This window comes from Coturnix japonica, chromosome 7 (genome assembly GCF_001577835.2).
Source record: "Coturnix japonica isolate 7356 chromosome 7, Coturnix japonica 2.1, whole genome shotgun sequence".
Taxonomy (NCBI): Eukaryota; Metazoa; Chordata; class Aves; order Galliformes; family Phasianidae; genus Coturnix; species Coturnix japonica.
This window is the reverse complement of record NC_029522.1, coordinates 3,238,265-3,265,702: the sequence shown is the minus strand read 5'-3', so window position 1 is coordinate 3,265,702 and position 27,438 is coordinate 3,238,265. Positions and strand designations below refer to the sequence as shown.

The following is a 27,438-nucleotide window of genomic DNA, read 5'->3' as shown; positions in this document are numbered from 1 at the left end:
ACTTACATGTGATTTGTCTCACCCACTCACAAATTAGGAATCCTCCAGTCTTCAAGTTTGCACTTGTGCTACAAGAACAGATCTCTTCCATGCAGTAAAGGCCCTCTGGTTTCTCACTCAGCATATGAAGGAAGATGCTCTGGTTTGTAGACTTTGCACACTCCATTTGCCCCAGAATGTCAGTCCTTGCTGGCACTCTCTTAGTGCAGTTTCTCTAACTCAACCTTGGGGGCAGAATTCAGTCTAGTTTTGGCCCCATTGGCACACTCTCCTGCTTGATGTGTAATTAAGTTTTGCAAATGAGTGGCTCTTGCCAGATCTGGCACTCAAGTGCTTGTGTTTCAGGCTTGGTGGTTTAACTATTTCTAAACCTGAGCTTCAGGCTGCCTGCTGACTCAGGGAGACAGTGCTACCACTGTTCACATCTCATTATCCTCACCACCATGGGAAGAAGGAACACCAGCGGTATTGTTGTTCAGCTTGTAAGACTGGAATTCCTGCTCACACGTGTAATGCAGGACATCCCATCTCCAATGGAGCTGTGGAGCACACGATCCACAAGTCAGATTCGGATTTTTCTCCACTGACTTGCTTGCCTGATCTTGCTATAGCTACCACTGGTCTGGCTCAGCAGTGCTGTGCTGCTGGAGATCTGAAGACCAGATGGAAACTCCTTTTGGCACAGAGAATTGTGCTTGTTAAGCCAGGAGGACACGTTGTGGCTTCCTCCACAGCATGCTCTTTTCAGCTGTCTCCTTGCTGCCGTCTAGGATTTCTTCCTCTGTGAAGGCAGAGTAGTTGTGAGGCCTGGAAGATGCTCTCTTGCCTCTTTGGTTACTTCCTTTGAGTGCATCTTGGAACATAAAAGGGAAAAATGCCAATTACTTTTAAATGCATTAGAATTGCAAAGCTCTAGTATCCTGTGTCTGCAGAGGAAAGCCTGGCACTTATTAAACCAGCCAACCCATACATGATTTAAGGGACGCAGCCCCTTGAAAGCTAACTGGAAATTAGCTCCCAAGCAGCTTCAGTTCAAGAGTTAAAAAGAATCAGGGCTTTTATTTCTCCCCATCAAGCGTGAAGGTGGGTGCATCTAATATTTCTAATGCATTGGGTTGCTGCTGGACATGGAGTCATCTCCAGCTCCTGGAAGGACCCTGATGTGCCCTGAGAGCTGCCCACCTGGCCAAGGCACTCCTCTTAACACATTTCCTGCCCTGTTTGGTGAAAAAATATGATGAAATAACATTTCCATTTCCCAGCGAGAAATTTAATTAGAAGGAATTTAAAAAGGTGTATTTTATAGTTTAATTTAATGCGATGAAATAGGATTGGCTCCCTCCCCCTGCTGCCCATATCCCAACCTGAGACGATGGCAGCCTGGCCTCGAATTGCATCCGATGGCCTCAGAAGGGAAATGCTTACTGAGGAGAAAAGGGAGAGAACTTCCACTTAAGATTTATGACTTGTGAAGCAGAGGTTGAGCGGGTTAGCGTTGATTTATGTTGCACTGCGTCCCACAGACCGGACTTTGTTGTGTGCCCAGGAATGGGCTGAAAACTGATTTTGTTGGCTGCTTTTACAGGTCACGTGCGTGCTTAAGGTTCTATTTTGGGCCACTGAGAGGCTCTCGGTTTTGTATACACAGCGAAATGTGTGTTCAGCCGTGTGGGAAGCGTGTGATTGTCCCTGTGAGGTGGGGTTCTCCCTCCCAGGTCGTTTCCCCTTTTTGGAGTTTGTTTGGATTGTGGCAGCAGTCGAGGAGCATCAGGAAGAAAATAAACGTGTGGGGCCTGCTGGTACTGCGAAATTTCCCCCCTGGTTGAAGTCAGTTCAGTAGCAAACTCTGGTGCTGGGCCCTGTAGGGGATCCCATCTGCACGGTGGCCCTGGCTGAAGCCCTTCTCTCTGTCATGACTTTTCCAAAGCCACCACTTGATGCTGAGGGTGAGAACCCAGGTATGTCTTCTTCCTTTGGGATCTCTCAGCCTCACAGTAGGCTGATGCAAAGCAGCTTTCCTCACCCTCACAATGTTGGTGTCTTTGCCCAGAAGAAACCTTTAGGGGATCCTTACACATCTCAGGCCTTCAGCAGAACCAGGGTGGTTTATGGTGTTGAGTAGCTCTAGTAGTTGAGCTGATTATTTCCCTTGGAGGTGGGTAAGCTGGGAACCTATGCACTCACCTTTCTGAGCTCCTGCCATCTGCCGGAAGAGACACTTCCAGACAACCAGATACAAATGGGAAGGAATTCTATGAATTTAAATGGGGAAGGCATATTTTAACAGAGCTCTTTTTGTTTCAGAAGGCTGACTCGGTCTAGGAGGAAATGGATGGGAAATGGTAAAGCCAGCAGTGAGAAGGAGCTGCACAGTATCTCTCAATTCCTGGGCTGGCAGCCTCGCCACAAGGACTATTTTCTGGCTAGCAGCTTTACATTGGATTAGAGGTGCTTAATTTCTTCTGTACTTTCAGGTTTCTCTGTTTTTGGAACAGTGTCTGCTGGTGCTGGAGACCGAGCTGGCTGTGCTTGGGAGGAGCTGGGGATACACAGCACAGTGCAGAGCTGTCTGCAAAGGAGAAGCTGTTTGGATAAGAAACAGTTGCTTTGAGCAGGAGGTTCAGAGCTGCTCTGGCTTTAAGCTAGAGAGAAAGGAAGTCTACCTGTCCAACTGAAATAATCTCGGTGGTGTTTGCAGCTCACGTTACAAAGCTAGAAGCTGGACTCAACCTGAGGTAGGTCCTGGGTCAGCATCAGTGTGTGGAGCACAGGGGCAGGTAAAAGCCAGAAGCAACTCTGACAGCTTGCTAATGAGCAGCCATGCTGGGAGTTCTCCTCACACCCTCCTGTAGGCAGACAAGCACCCTTTAAACACCTGAACAGATCTTTAATTTATTTCATTATTTATATTTCTGGAGAGACAGGAGTGGCAAGAGAGCCTGAGGTGCTTCTCTCTGCAGCACTCAAGTTGTTCCACTGACCATCACAGTAACACCTCACTATAAGGTAGCTCCTGTAAGCAGAGATGGGAAAGAAAGAGATAAGTAATGCCCGAGGAATAAGTGATTTCACATGTATATTGACCTGAAAATAATTGTTGTAATTGAGCATTTTAACTTTATGCCAACGCCATCAGAAATAGCAGAAGACCTTGTCACCTCACTGGTGCTTGGTCTGGAAAGTCCCAAGACATACTGAGAAAAAATAATGAGGCTCTGACTTTAGGAAAACTGTAAAGCTATGGGCAAGAGTGAGGTTGGGAATAGGATAAGGGGGCTGCAAGGAGGGATAGCTATTATTTAGCTTGGCCAAAGATGCTCAGCCCTTCCCAGGGTGTGCAGCTTGATGTAGCAGGAAGGTTTATTTTTTCTAGTCACGCTAAGAGTTTTATTCATGCTTCTTGTTGCTCCTGGCAGGACAGGAGCTGAACAAAGGTACCTCTCTGTCTCAGCATGCTGGACCTTCACTGATCTGAACAAAAGGATCCTGACAGGCAAAGGGACAGCTGTAAGGGAGGCTGCACCAAGAAACTGGCATTGTAAGTGCCTGATCCCAAGCAACCTGGGTGCAGTGAAGTGGCTGCGCAGAAAAGAGCTGGGATTGGATTTCCTGACAGCAACAGGTTTTTGGCATCATGTCTGTGGCCATGCTCAAATGGAATGGGAGAAGGGAAGAGGAGAGCAGGGGATGCCCACTGGGTGGGCCCAGCATCCCGTGGGGTCCTGGTGGCTGCAGGAGCAGCTCAGCTGAGGAGCAGCTTGTTCCTGAGGCCAGCCCCGCAGCCAGGAGGAATTCATGGCCCCACACAGTGGCTGTGGTTTGCATGTAGGCCTGTGCTGATCAGGGAGGAAGGAGTGGTGTTCTTCAGTTTTAGTGCTCCCTGGGTCTCAGCTTTTCATTCCTGTCCACAGAAGTGTCAAGAAAAGGCTGGTTTTATGTTTAACTCTGTTAGACCAAGGGCTGTAAACTCAAAACCCGTGTTAATAGGATACTTGTCTTTAGGAGCCAAACGGAGGGTGAGAGACCAGGGTCTCTTGCAGCTAAATACTGTTCTATTGTGCTGGGTTTTTATATCTGCTGGTAGGAGCGATCAGAAGCTGTGTGGGAACGCGTGTTAAATGTGTTATTGCGTTAAAATGTCACTTTCTCAAGTATCATGTGCTGTATTTGCATGGGGCTTGCGGGCTCGCAGTATGCAACTGTAGAGAGCAACTGGAGCGCAACAGGACCACCCGAAGACATTCAGCTGCTTCCAGTGGGGGCCCATGGTGGGGAGATGGCTGCCCACAAGGAAAGAAGCATGAACCTCCTCTGCTGCCATCCAACCCTGCAACAGGGTGGCTTTGTGGCCATGCAGGGCTGGGTCCCAGCCACCTGCTGGTACTTGTGAAGAAACAGCCAGGGGAGTGGGAAGCTTCATCACTCTGTTAAAAGGCCACAATGACTTTGGCAAGCGTTAGGTTATTAAGTGCAGATTTCAGTGTCTCATTAAGGATGAAATTTGCTGAGAGGTGGGTTGTGGGAAGTGTCTGCTGGCTGCTGGTGTTCATTTCCAGCACACTCACAGAACCTGCTCAGAAAAATTGGTCCTTAGGTGTTTTGTGCAAGTGCAAAGAGCCCTTTCTTCATGTCCAGTATTTAAATTGCATTCCTGCTGTCTCTGCCTCCCCTGCTTTGGACACCCATAACTTTGTATACTTGCAGTATTTGCCCTGGCTCTCTCAAGAGAGCTTGGCTCTCTTTTTGACACCCTTTCCCACTTTTGAGGCTGCAGACATGACTGGGGAGGCCCAAGCAGGCATTTTTGCTGGAGGAGAAGCTCAACTACTCAGTGACGGTCCTGCTTCTTGCACAGGTGGTTAAGATCACTCTGAGGCTGTCATGAGCCTTACAGGTAGCCCATCTCTGTGCCTCAGCCTCTCCATTCTTCAGATACAAAGGTGGTAACAGGGCTCCTTTTCTCCCATACCCTTTTCTCCTATCTTCTTGCAGCTGCAGGCTGGATGTCTGGGCTTCCAAGCCAGGGTTCAAAATGAGTCTTGTGCCACCAGATATTCATCTGTGGAGCCAGTGAGTGGGGCTGCTCTCCTGGAAAGCCTTCACAGGGCAGAAGGAGCAATAATTTGGAGGCAGCTTTGGGATTAGGACTGTTCCTTTGCCATGTCTGAGGCCCCAGAGGCAGCTTGGAATCAGAGTGCTCTGGTAATAGAAAAGAGGACAGATTCAAATAAGACAAGTGATATGTTACCTTTAACACTGGGGAAAACAGAAATGGCTCAGCAAAGCTGAGACAACATTTCTGGAGCAAAGCAAGGTTCTTTTAAACAATTTCCTGATTACTTTGACTGCTTGATCTTACAGCCTGAGTATTTGCCCCGGTGTTATTTTTTTGCATTTCATTTCCTAAGACGTCCTGAAGTGCAGGGAGTGAAAACTAAAATAAAACTTGGCATGTATTTTACAAGCTGTGCTGGCTTCTCCCAGAGTCCCCATCAACCCTTTGAACCACAGCTGCTCAGATAGCTGAGGTCACTGGAAAGGCTCCTACTGACTTCTTATGGGCTGGGTTTGAAACTCCTGCAGTGGCGTAGTTGCAAGCTTGCCCCAAAAGGCCATTTTGATAGGAAAGCTCCCACAGGCTGCAGTTGATGTCAGGCAAGGCCTGGAAAGGATGGTCAGTTGTCATCCAAGAGTGTTTGCAGCAGCTCCCGAGCATCGCTTTGTCCTTGAAGCTCAACAAGAAGAAACATGGTTGAAATGTTATTTTCTGGATGGAGAAAGTTGCTTGCCTCAGGCAAAGCAGAAAATATGTGGAATGGATTTGGATCAAACTTTTTTGTGTTTTGTTTTTTTTAACTTTTGGAATTTTATTGAAAGAAATAATAGTGCCGTGGGCAAGAGCTGAAGCATGGAAAAACTTATCCCAAAAGGTGGATGCTTTGTGAAATTATAAGCGTGTGAAAACAGGTGGTTAAACTGAAATGGTTTTACAGATTTAAGTACAGAAGGTGCTACCAAAAACCTGTTATAAATCCTTGACTGAACTCTTCTTGAAAGGCTGAGGTAGAAGAACAGGCCATCAGCAAGTAACCTGAACCACTACCAAACCCACAGGCGACTCAAGAACCAGTAAAGACGCCAAGCAAAATGAGAAGAGGCTTTCTGAAAGGTCAGCAAGGAAGCCAAGTCCAGGCCCGGGCTTCAGTACATAAACTCAGGCTCAAAAATTACACCCTAGTGACCCATGTCTGGCTGGGGCAAGTTTTACTTACAGCACCTGATCCAAAGTCAGTGGCAAGTGCTTTGCGAACTCCTCAGTGTTGGATCAGGGCTTTAAACGTGCAGCCAGGAAGGAAAACATATAAGCACTGTGCTGCAGCACGCTGGAGGGTAGACAAAGAGCAAGAGCCAAAATCACAGCACCCTTTGCCATGGAAAGCAGTGGATGTATTGCTGAAGGTGGAAACACTGAGAGGAACCCTGTCTGTTCTATTCTTGCTCTGCACAGAGAAGAGCTTTTCAGCTGACTGAATGGCTTCCAGTGAGCACAACGTGCAGCTGTCGCTGTCCTCTTTACTACAAACCATGTTCCTGCTGGAGCCCAACACCTCAGGAGCACATCTTCTGGGCAGATTCACCTAAAACAAATAAGAAAATTCAATTAGTGAAATGTTAAGTGGGTGAAAACTCTTTTTCTCTTCAGATGAACTTGCTCGTGTGTCTGTATATGGTCCAAAAGATGCTCGACTCCGTGTCCTATACTGAGAGACTGCCTATTTCTCTATCCCTTCTTCACAAGTCCTAGCAGAAATGAAGGCCATCCCCAGCATGCCTGACTCCCTTGAGCTCAGCTTTGTGTCAGTGAGGTCCTCCCAGAGGGCACAGCAGCCAGGGGCAGCAGCGCTCCAGCCCCACGCTTTGCTCCCAGCTCTGTTATTAATGTGTGCTGGTGCAGAGCTTTCAGGCTTGCCAGGTCGCCAGGAATGAGCTGATTGCTGTTGTGTTACTATAATGTATGTGTGATTATGAAGTGTTATGATATATGGTCTGCAGAGTTTTACAGCTGTGTCTTAAAAGGCTCATAACATAAAGAAAAAAAAACAACAAATGGGGAGGGGGGGCTTAAACTAGAAGGCAGAAATACAGTCAAATTAAGGAGTACAATGGCATTGCTAATTAAAACCCCTTGGAGAGAAGGGAGGAAGGAAATGACCTAACTCCCTGGGCTGACACAGGCTGGTTATTGCCCAGGGACAAAGTGAAGGAAAGGCAAGCCAGAGGCTGGAGGTGAGACTTGGGTGATAGGAGATAAGGCCTTATGCTCTTTTTCCACTGCCATAGAGGAAGATAGAACCAACCGCAGAGACTTCGCCAGTTGTCCAAACCCTTTGGTGCATGGAAAGCAGTAATGAAGACTTCAACCAAGGCAGTGTTGCAACCTCACCTTGGTACAGAGAGAGCCTTGCAAGGGCTTCCACCAGATCTTGTGTATAAGCAGGGTTACCAAGCATCTAGGCTGTAAAGTACAGACTGTTTTGCTGTGTTGCAGTGGAAAAAGAGTTGGGAAAGATAAATCATGGGAAAAAATTGTAAATGAGCATGATGCTCATCAAAGCCAGACCTGGACAGTTGTTTCTCTCAGTACAAAAGAAGTTTGCCTTTTTCCTGATGGAAGTTGTTTTTCTATGCGTTCGTGAGATAAAAATAATCTGAATTTGTCCTGTTGTTTTATCCTTCCTTCAGATATCCTCAGCAGAAGTGCAGGACCCAAGACTGTGCTTTGAGCCTTACAACATGGTCTTCTGTGCCTTCAAAGCAGCAGTGACACATCACCTGTTGAGCAAGTAAATGTCCAGCCAGTCAGCCTTTCTCTTTGTGTGTCCAAGCCAGGTAAAATTCTGAAGTGAGGATGGTGAGGCCCTGGCAGAGGTTGCCCAGAGAAGCTGTGGCTGCCCCATCTCTGTCAGTACTCAAGGCCAGGCTGGATGGGGCTTTGGGCAGCCTGGTGTGTGGGAGGTGGCCCTGCCCATAGCAGGGGTTGGGGCTGGGTGGGTTTTAAGGTTCCTTTCAACCTAAACCCAATCTATGAAAAAACATAGAAAGCTTTCCCAGAAATCACAAGCGTGACGTGTCAGTGTGAAGCCTGCTATGAGGGGATGGGATGCACTGTTTCAGCCTTTGGCCTCACTTCCATGGGGACTCCAGGGAGCTCCATGCCATTTATTCTTGCCTTGGCTCTGATCTTGGCTTTTTCCTTCAAAGCAATCCAACTGGAATGCATTTAGGAACTGCTAGTCTTGCTGTTCTCCGTTTTATCTATTCAGCAGAGTCTCTTCCACTCTGTTTGGATTTTAGTAGTTAATTAGGTGAGTCAGTACTTGCTGGTCGTAGCCATGACTTCAGCACCTGATGTGGTAAGGTTCAGAGCCTTTCAAGATGACTTCAGTCCGCCATCCAGATTTTCTTAGAGCTAACTATGCATAGATGAGCCTTTTTCTTTTACATGAAGCCTTAGAGCTGCTGGATTAGACAGGCTGGTCCAAAATCCAGATAAATTTAGATCAGACATCAAGTCCTGCCAAAGACTTGCAGATCAAAGCAAGAAGAGTGATGGCATGGGAACACAATAACATTCACTACTTTGGCTTCCTCTCCAGTTCTGCAACAGATCTCTTTCAGTTTGAGGCAAGCCACCTCCTTTCCATTGCTGGGTTTAAATGGCTAGGACACCACAGCACCATCTCTGTACACTGTTTACAGCAATGGAGCTAGGCTTTGCAATGGTGCAAACAGAAATCAGTGATAGTAGAGAAGAATTAATAGGGGCTAATAATGACTCCGTCAGTTGGAGATTTGCTTTCTTATACGATAATGTATGACGTTTCTGAAGTGTATTTGGCAGAATTAAATGCCATTCCATATTCTGTGGCCTTGTCAGGCTCATTTTCCTGAAGTTAAAGAACAGTCCTTACAGACTAATTTGTGGCACTGCTAATGCACTATCTCAAGTGAACACTGAAAATAACCTGTCACCACAAGGAGTAAGTAACCAGGGTAGGATTTTATAGCAGGCAAAGCTGATCTGCCATTCCTGCCTGTGGGAAAGCTAATTTTTATGTATTTTATTGAATTTTTCCTACATCTAAAATGACTCAAACTCTTTCCCCTGTGCTCTGAAAGGATGTAATTTTCGAGGTGGATGAAACCTGACAGCAGTGGGAGCGGAACTACACAGCACTGATGCAAATCTGCTTTCAACAATCCACACTGCGTTTACTTCTCTTTGTCTAATGATGGAAAGGAAAAGGAAGAGGACATTTCTGATACAGGACCTGTCAGCACAGCATGTTTGTCCTCAACTGGTGCCTGGGGAGATTCAGGTGGGACGTTAGGAAATATTTATTCTCTGAAAGAGTGGTCGGGTGCTGAGATGGGAGGTGGTTGAGTCACCATCCCTTGGAGGTGCTCAGGAAATGCTTAGATGTTGTGCTAAGGAATGGTTTAATGGGGAACATTAGTGGTAGGTGGATGGTTGGACTGGGTGATCTTGGAGGTCTTTTCCAACCTTGGTGATTCTATGATTCAAGCCAGTACCAGGTCAGCTTAAGATAATTAGGATGAAAGATGTGGAATGTGATGAACCCAAATAATACTGTCTTCCTGTAAGCTGAAATTCTATTGTTTATTAAGGCAACCCTTTCAGCCTCATAAACTTTTCTTAAGGACCACACACAAACCTGGAGCATGTTTCCAGCCACATAGCTGGTCACTCTTCTGCAGCTCAGAGTCTGGAAAGGACAACTGCCTCTTCTCTCATTTAACTTGAGCCTAATGACTTGTTGCATGTCGCTGTCATGAATCCTAGTGCATCTCCTTTGCTGTAGAACTTGCCTCTGGGTCCTCAGGGAAAGAACAGGCTTTCTCTTGGCCAAGGAATGAAACCTTGCTAAGTGCTAACTCCTGAAGATCAGGGTGAAGATAGAAAGTGAAATGATACTTGCATGTCCCAGAAATGAGGAGTTTGAGGGTGAGAAAGGGGCTGTGTGCTGGAGTTTCCAGCTGTCTCTGTCACTTCCGAGGGGAAAGAAAGAAACACACAAGCCTGACCAAAGCCTTTCCCGGAGGATCTGCTCCCTGGGAATTCTCACTTAAATGGCTGTGAAATCCATAAAGTTTTTCTTCTTGTATGTGGGAAACTAAAAGTTAAGATCCAGTGGGGGCTGTCCTTGGTTAAAGAAATGATGGTAAATATAACTTGCAAATGCAACACCAACGTGGGTACATAAATCAACACCTGGAGTGCCCGTTTATGTAGGCTACCTCCTTCCTGGGGAGGCCATGGAGGAGTCATCCTGCAAGCGAAACCCCATTGAGCAGGAGGAGGCAAAGTCCCATCAAGATATGACTTCACAAATCCATCAGCAATTTCATTTCAGAAGAGATACAAGGATTTAATACAGCTGTCAGCAGCATTCTTCAGGTCGCACTGCTGCATGAAAGAGAGTGTTAGAACCTGGGACTTAAACTAAACAGATTTCCTATAGGAAACACACACAAAATTACATTGCTTCTAAAGTTACTTTTATAGACATTTTCCCTGAGAAGTATTTCTCCCTGGAAAAATAAATTCACAGGATGTAATTAAAACAGCTATATGTGTACGCTGGAGTGGCCCCCTTTAAGTGCTTCACCAAATGCACCACTATATAAAGGAATGAAAGGCAGCTTTGTTTAAATCTATTAATAACAATGCGTATTAATTATAAAATGAGGCGTCCTTTATCAACACGGATAGCCCAGCTTAAGTATCCAGGACAGCTACTCTGCCTCCCTTCCTATTGCTCCCAACAGCAGGGCTGTGCAATGTGATGCCGCTGACCTGAGGAAGGGATGCTGATGTTACTCAAATCAGGTGGAGGTATCTGGATGGCTTAGAGATGCTTCTCGTCCTTTTGCATCTTGTGGGGTTACCCTTCACCTCCTGTAGCCCTTGCTGGTGCAGCGTGTCATTGCTCTGTCATTTTGGGGAGCAGTGCTACCTTTCCTAGTGGCAATACAAGCTGGAAGTCAAAGAGTAGAGTGGTACCGGTAAAATGTTTTGTATCACCATTTACTACAAAGCTGTCCTGATCCCCTGTAAATCATTTCCATGTCCTTCAGGCAGGAATGGCTGTGTTCTGTGTCTTTCTCAATCGGAGCAGAGAGATGTTTGTATAAGCTACAACGAGCCGAAGCTGGGCCAGGGAGTGCTGCCCGTGAGCCACTTTGCAGCTGTGCAGCATCACTGCATCAGAGTGGGGTAAAACAACTGGGGACATGTTTTATGTTCACACTCTACCTCGGAGGTGGGTCTGTGTCCAGAGCGCACCGTAAAACACGCAGGAATGGCGCTGCTCAGGAACGTGCTCATAATTCTTGTGCCCCTCTTTCCATAAGACACCTTTCTTCATTTAATTGTTTTAAAACCGCAGCATGTTCGCATTACCCTCTGCGGAAATTACATCTAAAAATGACTTTGTAGTTTCTTTCTTTAGTGTTGCAAGTGGAGCAGGGGGTTGTTCTTGCTTTGGTTAGTTTCCCTAAATCCCTCTCACCGTAACAGCCAGGGGCTTCTTTTTCCCTTTTATTCTCTTAGGGCTCAATTCAATAAATATACATCCGGCTCCTTCCCAGGCATCGTCTGGCTTAATGAAATTGTGCTAGGCACTTCCAAGACAAGGATGTTTATTTTTCTCTGCTGATTTGGTTAGGCTGGCCTCAGCCCCTCGTGCCCGCAGAGCTGCTCCATAAAGAGACCCTTGTGATTGCACAGGGATGCTGTGTCAGCCGGCGAGTGCCTGCACTCACTCAACACTGGGATTCTCTTACTTCGGAGCTGGAGTTGGGAGGGTGGAGTTGGGAGGGTGGCTGTATTTTCTATATACAACACACGGGGAAAAAGAAGAAAAGCATGCTGAGAGCACGGTGTTAAGGTGCGAAAGTCAAGCACTCGCAAGGCAGATATAGCTAGAACTGTCTGGAGAGCAGGCTTAATTCATCTGTTTATGTGAGCACATTACGAAACTCTCCTCTTTTTTTTTCTGTGCAGTTCTGTGCTTGTTTTTAAGTTATGGCATTTTCAAGCTTTTGCCAGAACTTTCCACCTTCACAATGTGTTTCTTTACAGAGATCCAACACCCTGGAGATCCTGGTGCCTTCTCCAATGTCTAACCACCTTTTCCATGAAGATTTTCTTCCTGATATCCAACCTGAGCCCCTCCTTGATGATGTTTCCTCACATCCTTTGTGTCATCAGCATCCCACAGGTTTGTTTTCCAGCCTCATTTTAGGCAATGCCTGCATTCCAAGTCACTGGCTGCTAAACCTAAATCCAGATCAGGTTGGCAACCCTGCACATAGCAGGGGGGTTTGAACTTGATGATCTTTGAGGTCCTTGAGAATTGTTTTGCCCATGCAGTGGGTGTTAGAAATGAACCTTTCTCTTCCCTCATCTCTTAGAGTGGCTATCTTTCTTCCTACTCTCTTTTCTTTCAGGTATTTCTTCCACACAGTCATGAAATAAGTTGTCCAAAAGGCAAAGAAGAGAGGAAACAACATGTATATATTTCTAGTTTTATTTTCCTATCAAAATCTGAGTACTTTTTGAAGAGGAAAACCAGCAAAACCATCCCAAACCCAAAAAAAACACCAAGAACCCCCCCAAAAAACTTAACAATATCTTTTGTCTTCAAGGTCCCTAGTGGGAGTGTGGGAAGCCTGACCAAATTGCTCCTGCGTGACTCATTTCTCAGCAGCTCTTTGCTGTCAATAGAAACTTGTCCTCAGCAGGTTTTATGTTACTTTCTAACCTACCTGCGAGGAGATGTTTTTGTTTGTTGACTGAGGGAAAGGTGCTATTATCTTGCCTTGTGCTATTATTGGGCATGGCTTTAGGGAACGGAGATGTACATCTAACGTGGATTTTGGGCTCCACTTAGCACTAGTGTCTGGTTTCCAGATCTCATCCCTTTGACTCAATGAGGTCTCAACAGATGTCGAGTCACATTTCCATACTGGCAGCTCAATGTTCCACCATTCCCTGTGGCACGTCTTTCTCTACCAACTTCACTTCCAGAGTGCCTGTATGGGCTCCTTGCGAGCTCTCTGTTCCCTTCCAAGGGTGCAAGTTTCAGCACCTTTTAAGTGTCATCCGGCTCAAATCCCCTGCAATGAACAGGGGACGGGGGTTGCCCTGACCCAGGTGCAACACGCCGGGCAGTGAGGAGCTCCGGACGGCTGCCGGGCCGAGCAGCTCTGAAGGAGGAATCGCTGGCGGCCGCGGAGAGCCGCCTCCTCCGGCCGGGTAAAACCACCTTAACGCGGAGGCAGGAAGCGGCGGCGGGCACCAATCAGGCCGTGCTGGGGAAGGGAGGGCCGTGGCGGCGGTGCAGAGGAGGCCGCGATGTGAGCCGGTGCCTGCGGGCGGATGGCCGAGGGCAGCCCTGACGGCGGCGGGGCCGCCCCGAGCGGCGGTGGGGAAGCGGCGGGTGCCCTCAGCGCCCCGGGCGGGCCCGCAGGTAACGTGGGGCGGGGAGAGCTGCGGGGCAGCCGGCCATGGGGAAGCCCGGAACGCTGCGCGGATCGGGGCTCCGAGCAGCCGCCTGCCCCAGCGCTCAGCCCAGCTGCCCCTCTCTCCAGCGCAGGTCGGAATCTGAAGGAGTGGCTGCGGGAGCAGTTCTGCGACCACCCCCTGGAGCACTGCGAGGATACCCGGCTACACGATGCAGCTTATGTAGGGGATCTGCCCACGTTGAAGAGCTTGCTGGAGGAGGAGAGCTTCCAGAGGTGAGGGGCTGCTCCGAGCCGGGGCCGGCCCAGCACGGCCTGCTGATGTGCTGCGTGCTGACCCTGGAGAGCAGCATGGGACCAGGGGGAATCCAGTACAAGGTCAGGCTTAAACCCATTCTGAAGCTTTTTGCTAATAAATCCTTAATCTGATGCAGCTGCCCACCCCTGGGTTGTGTTAAGCATTGAGCCTCTTGCTGCAAGAAAGACACTGAGGCCCTGGAGCGTATCCAGAGGTGGTCTGGAACACAAGTCCTATGGGAAATGGGGTTGGTCAGTGTGAAGGAGAGGAGGCTGAGGGGAGACCTCATTGCTCCCTACAGCTGCCTGAAAGCAGGTTGTGGTGAGGCCTCTTCTACATAACAGTGACAGGAGGAGAGCTGATGGCTGAGGTTGCTCCAGAGGAGGTTCAGCTTGGATATTAGGAATAATTTCTTCTCAGAGGCTCTTTCACCACCAAGAAGGTTGCTGTCCATGGAGGTGTTTCAGACCCGTGGAGACGTGGCACTGAAACACCTAGTTAGTGGGCATGGTTGGGTGACCTCAGAAGTCTTTTCCAACCTTAATGACTCTGTGATCCTCCCCGTAGCCTGCTCCTTTTGAACACCTTTCCCACTGATAGAAAGTGGGACACATCTCCGTTTCTATAGGAGCAGTGTCTGGTGGGAGGCTGCTCTGCTCACACTTGAAATCAACCCTGTGTTAGTCTCACTGGGGGCAAATCTCAAGCCAGTTTGTGAACTCGCAGTGTCCATGCACAGACTTTTTGGATCATAATGGAAATGTAATAACGTGAAAATCAGAGTCTATGTATAATGAGAAAAACATACAAAAGGGTTTATAATCAATGGTAAACGTGAAACACCCTATGTTACAAAATCTACCCAGTGCTGAGTCTTTGACCACGGGGATAGTTAATTTTCCTGCAATATGGAGAAAAATGCTTAGTGTTATTAGCCTTAAAAAACTGCTATTTCAGCAGGAATTGAGAATGAACCAGCCCCTTTTTTCTGTCACCTGGACAGCTCAGCTGGGCCTCTTTGGTCCCTTGCTCTGAGATTATGCTTTCCTTTTTACCATGCTGCAGGAACATATAGTCTTTCAAGACAGCGAGCTGACCCAGGTTTCTGCAGGACCTGCAGCACCATCACACAGGTGGTAGAGTGGAAAAGACCTCTAGGATGATCAAGTCCATATTTTGACCCATGACCACCAGTGTAGTGCTGGGTGTAGGACGGAGATGCCCAAACCTGCTAGGGAGCACTTCTACAGGGTTTATTTTACTCCTCTTCTTGAAATATGTTGGAAGAAAAGAAAAAGGTTGTGGCATTGCTCTGTTAGCCAGTTGTCTTAGAAGCAGTGTATGAAAAGTGTTTTGTCCTGTTCTTCTTACAGAGGCCAGGACACAGTGAGCCAGAAGAGTAAATTCACTACTGGCTTTGGCTAAAGGGCACTTTAGTCAGCATGCATTGGGCTTAAAGAAATCACTTTCCCTTGACACATGACATCTAAAAGAGTACTCACAGAGATTTACAGGGAGTTGGGCACTGAGACCTGGATATTTGAGATTTATGGGTCTCACCTGAGATCTAGATTACTGTAGTGAGTGTGACAAGTAGTACAAGTGATTTCAGAGGCGGATCCAAGCAGCCTCCTGCCAGACAGGTCTTAAATGAATTGAAGAGAAGCTCTTCTGCCAATAGGCTAACAAGGATGCCAGTGGTTTATTTCTGCTGTTCTGTTTAGCAGTGGCATCTCCCTCCAAGCCAGCTCCTTCCTTCCTGGCAGGGCTGTGTTTGTGCTGTGTTGAGCTTCCCTGGATTTGCATTTATGTCATTCCACGGTGCCAGGCTGAGCGTGTGGACATGCCAGCAGAGCGATAGAGATGTATGCATGTGTTTCCATGCGGTTTCTCCTCCTGTAGTCCTTTTCTCTTTCCCTGCTGCTTTGACAACCTTCTGCCACTTTTGGAACAGCTTCAATTAAGCAGTTTTGGTCCCTAGCTCGGTCACTTCTGGTGGATGACATCTCCCCATGGAAAGGGATTAGAGAGTGGGATTTCTTTGGTCATTGGGCTGAGTTTTGAGGAAGGGTTTGTCCCATGTTGTGCATATGGGCAGTTCCTCACACAGCAGAGCTGCAGTAGAGCCCATAGTCCAGGTATACCATACATGCAACACCTGCTGCAGTGGAGGCAGGCTATCGGCAGGAGCTTTTCAGAGCTGCTACAAAGCCTCCCAAAACGTGGAGTAAAACTTGAGGGGTCCCTGTTTGGGTTCTCTGGGGCTGGAGCAAGTGGGGTGGCAGAAGGTGACTGAAGAGCTCTTGACCCCATGTTTCTCACCAGCCGGATCAATGAGAAGTCGGTGTGGTGCTGTGGCTGGCTGCCCTGCACTCCTCTGCGCATTGCTGCCACTGCTGGCCACGGCCCCTGTGTCGACTTCCTCCTCCAGAAAGGGGCTGAGATCGACCTGGTGGATGTGAAGGGGCAGACTGCTCTCTACGTAGCTGTGGTCAACGGGCACCTCGAGTGTGCCAAGATCCTGCTGGAAGCTGGAGCTGACCCCAATGGCAGCCGGCACCATCGCAGCACTCCAGTCTACCATGCAGCACGTGTGGGCCGGGCGGACATCCTCCAGGAGCTGATCAGGTGAGAAATGTGTCCTGCAGATGGTCCCCATGGGGTGGAGAATGGCTTTGCCTTGCTTTCCTTCTTCCCCTGGATCTTTCCATTATGCAGCTGGGGGCATCCATTCCCTCCTCACCTATCTGCTTGGCAAAGCTGGACAAGAGGACTGCTGATGGGAGAAGACCAGGGTGTTAGGTGTCTTTCCCTTTGCTTGGGTGTAGTGACAGATCCTGTTTCTGTGCCCACCATCCACTATTCAGTCTTGCAAACCATCTAAGCTTCTGTCTTGACTGCTTGGTTCCTACTACTGCCCAGTGGCTGGTTTCACACCCCTGTTGCTCATGGGATGGATCACCTCCCTCAACCAGAAAGCATCTTTGCTTAGTTCTGCTGCTCTGAACACTTTCTGTCCTTGGGAACAGAGGTAGCACAGTCTGTTCTTGGCTGCCAGGAACGTGCCCATCAGTAAGACACTCTCCATGCACAACACCAGCAGGGAGTGGGCTCAGGGTCCAGCAGAAGGCTGTGTAAGCTTGAGTTTCCTTCGTTTGGCATGCCATGATACTTCCTGTCTTCTAAATTGGAAGCTGTTTGTACCAGGGACCATGCTGAGCAGCTGTATAAGCCTTTGATGCCAAATAATAGCAGATTATAGGGGGGAAATACAGGTTGCAGAAAGGAGCAGTAAAAGAACAGAGAGTTTATTTGGATTTGCAGAGAAATACTCTCCAAGGAATCCCTCCAATGGCTGTTATTGCTAGAAAATAACAACGCAAAGGAATTTTGCTTGCGGGCAAATTAATTTTCACACACTGCAGCTTTAAGGAAGCTGGGAAGTAGAAAGAAGAAGGGAAGTTGTTCCCAGTCTTGCAGACTGAGAGAAAGATGTCCTCGTTGCCACACACTTGCTGGTGTGGGGTTCAGCATATAGATTGCATTCCCAAGAGTCTCCCCTGTTGTCCACTAAGGCAGAGTGAAATGTAGCGAATGGTATTTGAGCACACGGAGAGCTGATGCATTGATTTATGTGTCTGCTCCTTGGGATGCCTTGCCAGCAATATTAAAAAGCCAAGTTTTGGAAAACTTTCAGGATTAAAAATTAACTGGAGTTTGTCCAATGCCTTTTTATTAGATGATGTCTCTCGCAGGGCTGCTAAGCTAATACTAAATTGTCAGATTGCCCAAAATTTCAAGTATCTCGGACTACGGATTTCACAGATCTCTTCAGAGTTTTTTGCTTTAAAATGCAGTCTTATGTTACAAAGCTCACTCGGAGGTTTTCAGGGGCATTGCTCCAAAGGATTTGGCAGAAGGAATGCGATGAGGAAGACACTTTTACTGTGATAGGAGAAAATATTAGCTATGGAATGGGGATCCATTTGATAAGACGACTGGCAGGCATATTTGCAGTTGTATTTCCAAGGTATAGGTTACTTTCCTAACAGCTTGTTATGTGATTGTGCTGTGACGGGATCGACCATCATGCTGTATTTGCAGCACAGCTGAGGGAGGACTTCAGGGTGAGAAGGTCTTTCTGCCACAGTAAACGCAGCAAAACAGACACGTCATCTTATTTTGCCCTCAGTACTTCAAAAAGCATAAAGTGATGCGAATTCAGCACCGTGCTGTGGAAGTCTCCAGAAGATGGGAGTATCCCATTAAAGTGCAGTGAACTGGGAAGCAAAGCTTGGTGCTGTGGCTATAATGGCGCTCTGTAGTGTCATTACTGCCTAGCTCCTTCTTGCTTTTCTCCACCCTGTAGATCTCCTGAGGTCTTAGCCAAGATCCTCGTGCTCAGGAGATCTTGTGCGTTGGGCTTAAAACACCCTGCATGCCATTTGCAGCCCTCAGACAGGTTTCCCCAACCCTTGTTCTCCATATGCTTAATTTAAATGAGACATAGAATCATCCAGCATCCTGAGTTGGAAGGGGCCCATAAGGGTCTTCACGTCCCTATTCCTATCCTCTGAACTGAAGTGCTTGGTTAAGTGTTTAATGGATAGGGACCAGTCTCTGCTGGGATCAGCAACAGACACACTTGTAGTGAGGAAGAATTTGCCCCCATGTGTTTTTTTTTAACTGCAGGAAGGAATATTGTGGGTTATCTTGGAAGACAAAAAATCTAGTTCTCTGAATGCTTGATTTGCAGTTTAGAGAGGGAGGCTGGTGACTGAAGGAATGTCTTATTCCTGTGTGGGAAAGAAACAGGGCTTTGCTTGATCTATAATACTGCAATTCAAACTGGCTGCACCTCAGGGGATTGTGTTGTCTCCTTCCTTGTTCCAGCCCAAGCTGCACGTGAAGCAGATGGGGAGCTATGGTGTCCCACTGCTTGGGTGTTACCCAGCCTGGGGGAAATCAGTGCTTGTTTCTATAGTCTCTTCTTTGTGCTGCATTACCATTTTTGGAATTCCATGCTTTTCCAGAGCCTGACACCTGACCCTTTTGCTCCCATTTTTTTTTTGGCTGTTTCCTTCACTTCCTCCAAATAAAAATAAAAGGAATCAAAGCCAATACTCACTATTTTCTGCTCTTTCAAACTTATAGCCACTTGTACTCCCTGGAAAAGAAATATGCCACTGATGTTACTTTCTATACCACGATGACACTGATTTCCTTTAAGCTGGGCTCTAGCCTGCTTGCCTGCCTTTGCACCATGGCAAAGCTGGCACTGCTTTGCTTTGACTACAGGGCTTATGGAGCAGTTGAGAGACCGTGATCTTGTGCAGCAAATATTTGAAGTATTAACCATTTGCAAAAGACCTGAGAGGTTTTTAACATCTGGATAGGGAGCTAGGAGATATGGTTTAGGGGCTTTCTGTAGGTATGGTAAAGGGAGGATTGTTGAACTAGATGATCTTATAGGTCCTTTCCAACCTTGTGATTCTATGGTTTTCTGTTGCAGCTTCTAGAGGTTCCCCTGCTTCAGCGCCCAGAGTGCTGGTCAGTGAGCTGTAATTTCTTACTCAGTGTATAACATTATATATAACGTGTAAATTGAGCCATGCAGGATGGATGGGGAGAGCAGAACGTCTGACAACAGTTATTTTATGTTTTTCTAGTGTCTTACACACTTAGAACTGGCAGGTACATCCCATCAGCTGAGATAAACACTAGAGGAAAGGTCTTTCTTTGACTCTGATGGGATTTTTGATGGGGTTTCAACCATCCAAGTTTTTTGGATGGAGCGGGATTTATCATACATGTTTCACTGCTGAGCACTGATTTCTGTTTCCATTTCCCTGCTGTTTGTGACAGGCAGGTCAATCGCTTCTATTGCTTTTTGGCCTGTTTTATACTGGTGGGGAAGTTACTTCACTGCATCTCTTCAACTGAGTCATTTGGAAACATCTTCTGCTTCCCAGCCAGCCTGTTAGCATCCAGCATTACGTGCTGCTGGCTCAGTGCTGAGCTGTTCCTTATGCCAAAGCTCTGCTTGGCATATCCTTCAGGAGGGTGAGGGAAGGTGTCCCTCAGCTGCTTCTCTTCCGTCTTGAGCCTGGGCTATTTCTGGCAGCAGGACAGTTACGCTTCTTGAAGATCAGACCATGCTGGATATGTCATCCCTGCTTCTGTTCTAAGCCTGTACTTGGAAGAGAGGTGTTACAAAAAGGTCCCCTGAATTAACTTTGAAGGTAAATGGGTGAAATTACATTAAGTCCACTTGCAGACACCCTTCTTCTGTGCCAGCGTGGCCTTAATTTGATTTTATTTCCCTGTATGTTGTCATTGAATGACAAGAAGTTAGCCAGGCCCTTCTTGGGGATAAGTGTGGGTGGGTCATTGGGCGGTGGGCTCAGATGAACCAAGGACGGGCAGCCATGGCCATCTTGTGCCCCTGGGCTGCTAGTCATGCTGATGTTGTCCTTGCTTTCAAATGGTTAATGCTCTCCCTTCTAGATACGGCGCAGATGTGGATGTGAATCACCACCTCGCTTCTCGGGTCTCCAGCCCTTCTTTACGACCCCTCACCACACTTGTAGTCTGTCCACTATACATCAGTGCTGCCTACCACAATCTTCAGTGCTTCCGGCTGCTGCTCCAGGCTGGAGCCAACCCAGATTTTAATTGCCGTGGGCCAATCAACATCCAGGGCTTCTCTCGGGGCTCACCAGTGTGTGTGATGGACGCTGTCCTGCGGCACGGCTGTGAAGCAGCATTCATCCACCTCTTGATTGACTTTGGAGCCAACCTGAACCTGGTGAAGGTGGAAGCCTTGGAATTTGACTCCACAGGGAGGGTCAAAGTCAACCCTGAGGCTCTGCAAGTCTTCAAAGAAGCACGAGGTAAGTGACTTTGACTTACTGCAGTGATTGGTTTTATCCAGCTCTGGATTCAGGAGAATTTCTCGTCACTGATATAACTCAGCTCAATGACCCCCTTGTTCCCAGCTAGACCCCCTGTTTTTCTGTTGGTGCATTTTGTACATTCACCTTCTGTTTTCCCTCTTGTATCCTTGAGCTCCCTGTGATCCCTGTCTCCTCAGCCCAGCCTTCCTAATTTTACTTTGTCAAATCTCTCTCCCATTGCTTGGTGTTGTCCTCAGCTGCCCAAGGGAAGGTTAGGCAGGAGGGTGAATATCATAGCAGGGATTTGGGTCCACAAACCTCCACAAACCACAGGCAGGTAACGCCTGTCGGACCCAGTTCTCCCAAGTTATACAGATGTGTCCTCACTGTTCTTGAGTCACCCCGTGCTCAAGGGGTAGCTGTGTACCAGAGTCCAAAGTGGGGTTTCCCTCTTGAACTCCACAACAGAGAAATTCAAAAGAGTTTCAGGGTGTGGGATCCAATTCCCAGGCTTGCCTCAAAGTTATTTAGCTTTGCACATGCCTTTTCCAAACCTGCCTGGACTATTGCTGAGAGGAGACATGAACACAGACCAGGTGGTTTTCCATTAAACCTGTTTTTAGGAGGCAAATGGGACTTCTGGATAATGAAGCGATACCCAGGAGAGCCTGGGTATCCTGAGTCAACATGAATGCCACCATTCTCTCATCCCTGTGATGGAAGAGTTCACCGTGAGCTTGGTGTGGATTGGGCAGTGGTCTTTTGAACCCTCTCTGACAGTGACTCTCTCTGCAGTCACAACCCCTTGCAGTTGCCCTTTTTACCTTCCCAAACTGATTGTGTGGCAGCTGTGATTGCTCCAAATCCTTGGCCAAAAAGTTTGGCCTCCTTATAGGGAGGATTTGTGCATACTCAGCTCTCCTGCGCTGCCTTTGTGTTGCTGTGCAGATCATAGCCTCAGCATTTGGAAGGGGTAAATGGCTCCTCCACTGCCAGCCGTAGCTCTGCACATTTTAGATGCAGTTATCTTCCTCCATCTGTCCCTCAACAACTCCTCTCTGCTTTCTTTATTGCAGGCCGCGCCCGGAGCCTGTTGTCTCTCTGCCGCATAGCTGTACGAAGAATACTTGGCAAATCTCGTCTGGATCTGATCCATATCCTTCCAGTCCCAGACCCCATTAAACAATTTTTACTTCATGAACACAGTTAAAGGGCAACCAGCTGCTATCTGGGACAGTTTGATTTGCTGAACGAGTGAGTTGACAAAGCCAGCTGCCAATTGTAGCCCTCCACCCCCAGAGAAATACTGGTTTGCTCATGGAATACACACAATTCCCTGCCCGTGGGTTTCCCCTGCAGATTTAGGGTGCAATGATTTTGTGTGTCTACCCTTAAGCTGCCAGTTATCTGGTGATCTGTTTGCAACTGGTTTGGGCAGTGAGGCCACAAGCGTGTGTGGCTGTTACATGAGCAAACACAGTGTATCCCATAGCTGTTAGCATATGTCTGTTTGTTACAGCTCTACCTCTGTTATTGCTCCGTGTTTCACACACCTTGGATCCCAGAGGCACTTTTGTGTGGTGAATGTTCCTGTACTTAAGCCTTTCATTTTCCTACAGCGTGCAAGGGAGTTTCTCCTTGCCTTGGTAAGGGAATTACAGCAGCACTGTTCTCTTTCTGCTGTCAGTACGTGGCCTTTCTCTTCCCTGTGGAGTTTGTGGTTGCTGCTGTAAAAGTGGGTATGTTTTCTTCTGTCCTCTTCTGGTGTGAAATGCATCAAGTTTCCTGTCCAGTGCTGTGTATTACTTGGAGAATTGTATCCGTGTCTCTACGTGCTGCAAGGTAGCCGCTGACTTGGCTTTCTTCCTGTAGAGGCCCTGTTGCACAGATGGGAGAGTAGCAGAATGTGTAATCATATCCCATCTGAGTCGCTTCTACAGACCACCAGATCTGCTGTGGCACGTCGGCTCATCTTCCAGCACTGTGATGGATGAGACGAGGGTTGGCCAGTCCTCCTCCCAGCTGCCCAGGACACTGCTGTAACACAAATGAGAAGATATGGAGAGAAGAAGAAATGGTATTTTCACCCATGGAAACGGAATAGTACAGAGTTCATTGCAGGGATGATGTGATCCTTGTGGTTCAGTCACTGCTGTAGTGGTGGTGGGATAAGGACTGTGATACTCAGATGAAGCCAGAATGTGAACTTGAAAGATTTCTAGGGTACTTAATGGAAAAGCAATGACCAAACTCATCTGTTCACTGTAAAATTGGTTTGAATATTTGAGAATGACCAGGGATGACCAGGAGTGGAGGGGCTGCTAGATTAAATCATTGTCTTGCGGTGCTGGATAGTGGTTGATGCAATGACTGTGAATGTATCTGTGTGATTACTCCTTAAAGCATGACCAGACAGCACCCTTCCAGATCCACCTAACAGGCCTTTTTGTTTCCTTTTCTTTCTGTTCCATAGCTGGGCCTGGCAGAGCAGTCAGGTGGCTTTGTACGTTGCTCTGCTTACTTATTTTAGGATAAGGAGGCAAGATTTGCATTGCTGAGCATTACACCGTTGAGAAGAAGCTGAAGTGTGACAGTCACACTCACTCACTGTTCAGACACTTTCAGAAATCCTCATCAGATGAGATCTAATGGCAAGGACGTGTAGCTATGGGCACGCTTTCAAGGTGAGAAGGCAGCAGTATTGCATTGTTTCCTTTTCAGGCTTGCAGATGGTTTAGGTTTTCACCATACGGGAGGCCAGGGCAGCCCATGAGCATGTTGCCTGAGAGTCGTGTGCCTGCTTTATGGAAGTGTTAACATGCCTAAAAGATGCAGGCAGGTTGTAAAGCCGCTTGTCACCTTGCTGGTAGAACCATAATGTTTTGCAGGAGCACGAATCAAACATATTCTCTAGCCCTAGTGTATAAGAGGCAGAAAATGAGGGAGGATGTCCAGAGAAAATACCATGGCAACAGCTTCTTTGGGTCGACTTTTTCACTCTGATTTTTTACTTCTTCACATAGTTTCGCAAACCACTCACACATTAGTGCCTTCTGGGAGAAAGTAGCTGGATAGAGGTGGAAGGCACATGCTCCTCTGGGGAGGCATAACAACTCAGTGCACGATGTAACTGGAGTGTATAGTTAAATCTAAGCCTCTGCAGATAGATCTGTTATGAGTTTGGTTATAGCTGCCTTCTGTATTTGATCTGTTGACTTGTGCCCTCGACTGACACTGTCCTACATCCCTCTTGTGGATAGTCAGCCAGTGAAGCAGTGGACACTGGTTACAAGGCAACATCAACCCAGCTTTGCCTAGATTAGATGGTTTAATACACAGAATATCTGCAATTTTCATTGTCATAATGAATCTCAAATTAGATTTACGATGTCCTGCAGGGCCACAGCACGTTTCCTCTTGCTGTCCCTGTCCCTTTAAACCCAATAAACAATAGTCTTCCATTATGAAATCTGAATAATAATGTGCATATACTGTCTTTGCAGTATATAAGTGACGAGTATGAAGTGTGCATTGCATGGCCTTGCTGTGTGGGATGAGATTTGGAAAGTGGTTAAAGAACTGAAGCAGATCTGGAATAAGCGAAGATATCTAAAAGAGTCTTTCGCTTGTGGGGTTTCTAATTACCTTTGTTGTATAGGGACTTTTGAGAGCATGAGATGCTGGTAGCTGGTGTAATACCCAAATGTAACTTCCTGTCATTTGGGAGTTGTGCAAATGGCAGAATGGAATCTATCAGGTTGCAGTGTTGTTTTTTTTCCCCTTTTTTCCCCCTTTTTACACCAAAACTGGCTTTTGAGGCACGGTACCTCTTTAGCCCTTGTTGTTCCATTGAAGAAAGGACTGTAGGAACCCGCCCAGGACAAAGTAGAGGTGGCAGCCCAAGAGTGTTACTTCAAAGGAGCACTATTCAGTGTTCTTTTCTTTTGCCCAGGGTAGAATGATTGTGCACAGCAGCGAGATTTGATCCAAGAGCAGATAGGAGATATCTGTGGTGGGTCTGTGTGTAGCTAAATAAAGACGTTCCAGTGCAAGAGCTTGGCTGTGTGCCTAATCATTTACCTCGCCGTGGGAAGGGGAAATGCTTCTCTGTATTTCCAAATATTCCTAAACCCGAATTATTTCCTGGTCTTTCTACTCATTAATCCTGAATCCAGGCCCTGTAGCTGATTCCTCAGCATGTTTTGTAGCCACTGGAGGGGGCTGGAGAACCATGCTTACTGCAACTGGGTTACAGCCAGAGGCTGAGCAGTGGTTTCCTGTACCATTGTCACCACTGGATAGTTTTCAAGAGGGATGTGGCAACCAAATCCAAACCGTAACCCAGCGGGGATGTGCAGCGCAAACCATCACCAATCCTCATTCACAAGCTCACATCCTCAGCATTGCTGACCTGCCTTTTCCTTTCCATCTCAGCAGCAGCACTGTCACCCCCTGCTGCTTTGAGCAGCCCACAGTTCTTGTCTTTCCACCTAGTCCTTCAATATACACTTGAAGAAGGCTCTTTGGACCTCTGGTTTCTCTTTCTGCTTTATTTGGGTCCATCTCCGGTAATGTCCCAACTGGGTGTCTATAACCGTCCTGGAGAATAGGTCAGCAGCTATCTCTGTGCTGCAGCTTGGAAACAACTGGAGATTTATTGTCACCGAGGAGAGATCTGAGCTAAAAATGCCAGCCTGATAAACGTGGAATTGTTTAAAGGGCTGCTGGACTCAAGCCCTGAATTTGAGTGCTGTAAACCTGTCCCCTCTTTGTTGCCTTTCGGGAGGAGACAGGCTGAGGTTTCTGGTCTCCTCTCATTGAATTTCTTGTATTTCTGGGGGAGAAGAGCCCATCTGAGAGCCTGCCCTTGATTTTTATAATGTCATCACAATGTTTTTTCTTTATTAATCACACTCATCAACCTTATCTTAGGATCTAATGCAGTTACTTTTCCTGCAGCAGCGAGGAAGGGAAGAGGTTTTGCTTTGTGCTATGAAATGCTCAGATATTTGCCTTGGGCTACGAAAACCAACCAAGGCTGCAGTAAATCTCACAGTCTCAAAGTATTTCCTCTAGTACGTGTTACTTCCATTCCCTGGGCTCCTGCTGGGGAAGCCCCCGCTTGTTTAACTTGCTTTGTTCCCCTACCAGCTCTTTCACGGTCATCTTCCAGTTTCTCTGCATGAGCCCTCAGTCCCATGCAAGGTGTAACCTGCAAGAAAAAGAAACCCACACAGTGTTTGAGCCTTTTGTGGAGGAAAAGAGGCTCCAGCCCTCTGAGGCCATCGTTGCACCACAGAGCCCATTAATCCATCCCCAGGTACACGCACTTCTCACTTCTTTCACCACTTTCTCCCCCTGACTCATATATACAAGCTCTGTTTTGCACTTTCCCCCCTCCTTTTTTTCCCCTTTCTTTTTGGTTTGGTTTTGTTTGTTTTGTTTATGCTTTAGAGACAAACGAAACCTGCTTTTGTTTACTGGAAAGTATGCTTTATTTTCTCGTCACCGAGCATCTGGTGTTTGTAAAAGGCACAACAAATCTTTCCAACAGCAAATCATCCCGTCTGAGAACGCCTGGCCAGGAGCTCCATGTGTGCCGTGATCGTTATCCTAAGAAGGTACTAAAGTGGCCAAGGAAAGTGCTGGCCAAGCTGGCTGCCCATCAGTGGAAAACCACAGGTAAGATGCTGGATGTTCACGTTACCTATCAAACATATGCTTATTGAAGGCTGTGACTTAACAGAGGGCTTGAGTAAGCCTTTGCCTGAAAGCTTTGTGCATGAAGGAAGCGGAGGTAGGTGGCACTAGGAGTCTCTGGGGATCCACTGCTATGCATATGCAGCCAAAACAAGAATAACAAAGTCAACAGCAGGGGACAAGATGCACTGAAGGCAATTTGGATAAGATGGGCACCTGGCCCAGACTGATGGAAGCAGCCATTACATCTCCATACTGAGCCACCTTCTATCATTATGAAATCAGGAGGAGAATTAAAGCTACAACGGGCAAGGTAAACCTGCCATTAGCGCTGATTAATGGCTTCAGGTGTCCCCTCAGAAAGCAGTGGGATGATGTATGACCAGCACACAGCACACTCCCTGTGACACAGGATTTCTATAAGCTTTCCAAACATACCAGGGTGAGGCGATGCTTGCAGACACTCCGATGGCATCTTTCCACAATCATCTGAAAGCCACTAGGGGAATGTGGAAGCTGGTTTCCAGCCATAACTCATTTGGCCAACTCTGCGCTTGCCTTTAATTTTAATAATTTGGCGATATCCATTTAGTTGACGTTCTGCAAAGAGGGGTCTGCGTTTGCTCAGGGAAAATGAGACTTGAAGGATGGTAAAACGCCTTCATAAATTGCGAGTTAAATTAAGAAGTCGCCTTAAAAGCACTGAGCTCTTAGCCCCGTGCAGGGTCATTTATGGCATCGAGAGCTGTGGTGTCCCGTTTGGAGGCCCAGAATGCTAAGGAGGCACAGGATCAATTGTTTTGTGGATGTCTCTGACCTTTCTGAAGCCATTTTTATTAGTGGATGGGATGTAGTAACAGATTCATATGGGTTTTTCATTTCGCACAGCACACGGTTTTAACCAACAAGCCTTAATTTTCAGTATTTGAACGCTTCATGTCAGTACAAAAGCTGATTCTGCCCGCTTTCCCTTTTATCTGACCATATCAGTATTAT

At 47.2% G+C, this 27,438-nt stretch overlaps 1 protein-coding gene across 4 annotated transcripts; it reads left to right on the top strand.

The window, feature by feature from the left end:
- The first annotated feature begins 713 nt into the window (after positions 1-713).
- ASB1 (ankyrin repeat and SOCS box containing 1) lies at positions 714-24,796 on the top strand. 4 transcript variants are annotated; one of them, XM_032445757.1, is made up of 11 exons: positions 714-2,735; positions 3,417-3,538; positions 7,744-7,844; positions 9,181-9,380; positions 11,161-11,299; positions 12,167-12,305; positions 13,683-13,824; positions 16,172-16,474; positions 20,354-20,739; positions 21,819-21,996; positions 22,615-24,796. In XM_032445757.1, exons 4-10 carry the CDS (start codon positions 9,346-9,348, stop codon positions 21,950-21,952), a joined length of 1,278 nt encoding a protein of 425 aa, XP_032301648.1. In that variant the 5' UTR covers positions 714-2,735; positions 3,417-3,538; positions 7,744-7,844; positions 9,181-9,345; the 3' UTR covers positions 21,953-21,996; positions 22,615-24,796. The 4 variants fall into 4 exon arrangements, with proteins under 4 accessions (XP_032301648.1, XP_032301647.1, XP_032301649.1 ...); XM_032445756.1 differs by having other exon boundaries at positions 715-2,735; positions 21,819-24,796; XM_032445758.1 differs by lacking the exon at positions 11,161-11,299 and having other exon boundaries at positions 720-2,735; positions 21,819-24,796.
- The last annotated feature ends 2,642 nt before the right edge of the window (positions 24,797-27,438 follow it).

Coding starts and splice junctions, on each gene's coding strand:
- ASB1 (XM_032445757.1), top strand. CDS start 9,346: ATGTTTGTCCTCAACTGGTGCCTGGGGAGATTCAG. Junction 11,300..12,166: donor CATCACTGCATCAGAGTGGG/GTAAAACAACTG, acceptor GTTTCTTTACAG/AGATCCAACACCCTGGAGAT. Junction 16,475..20,353: donor ATCCTCCAGGAGCTGATCAG/GTGAGAAATGTG, acceptor TCTCCCTTCTAG/ATACGGCGCAGATGTGGATG.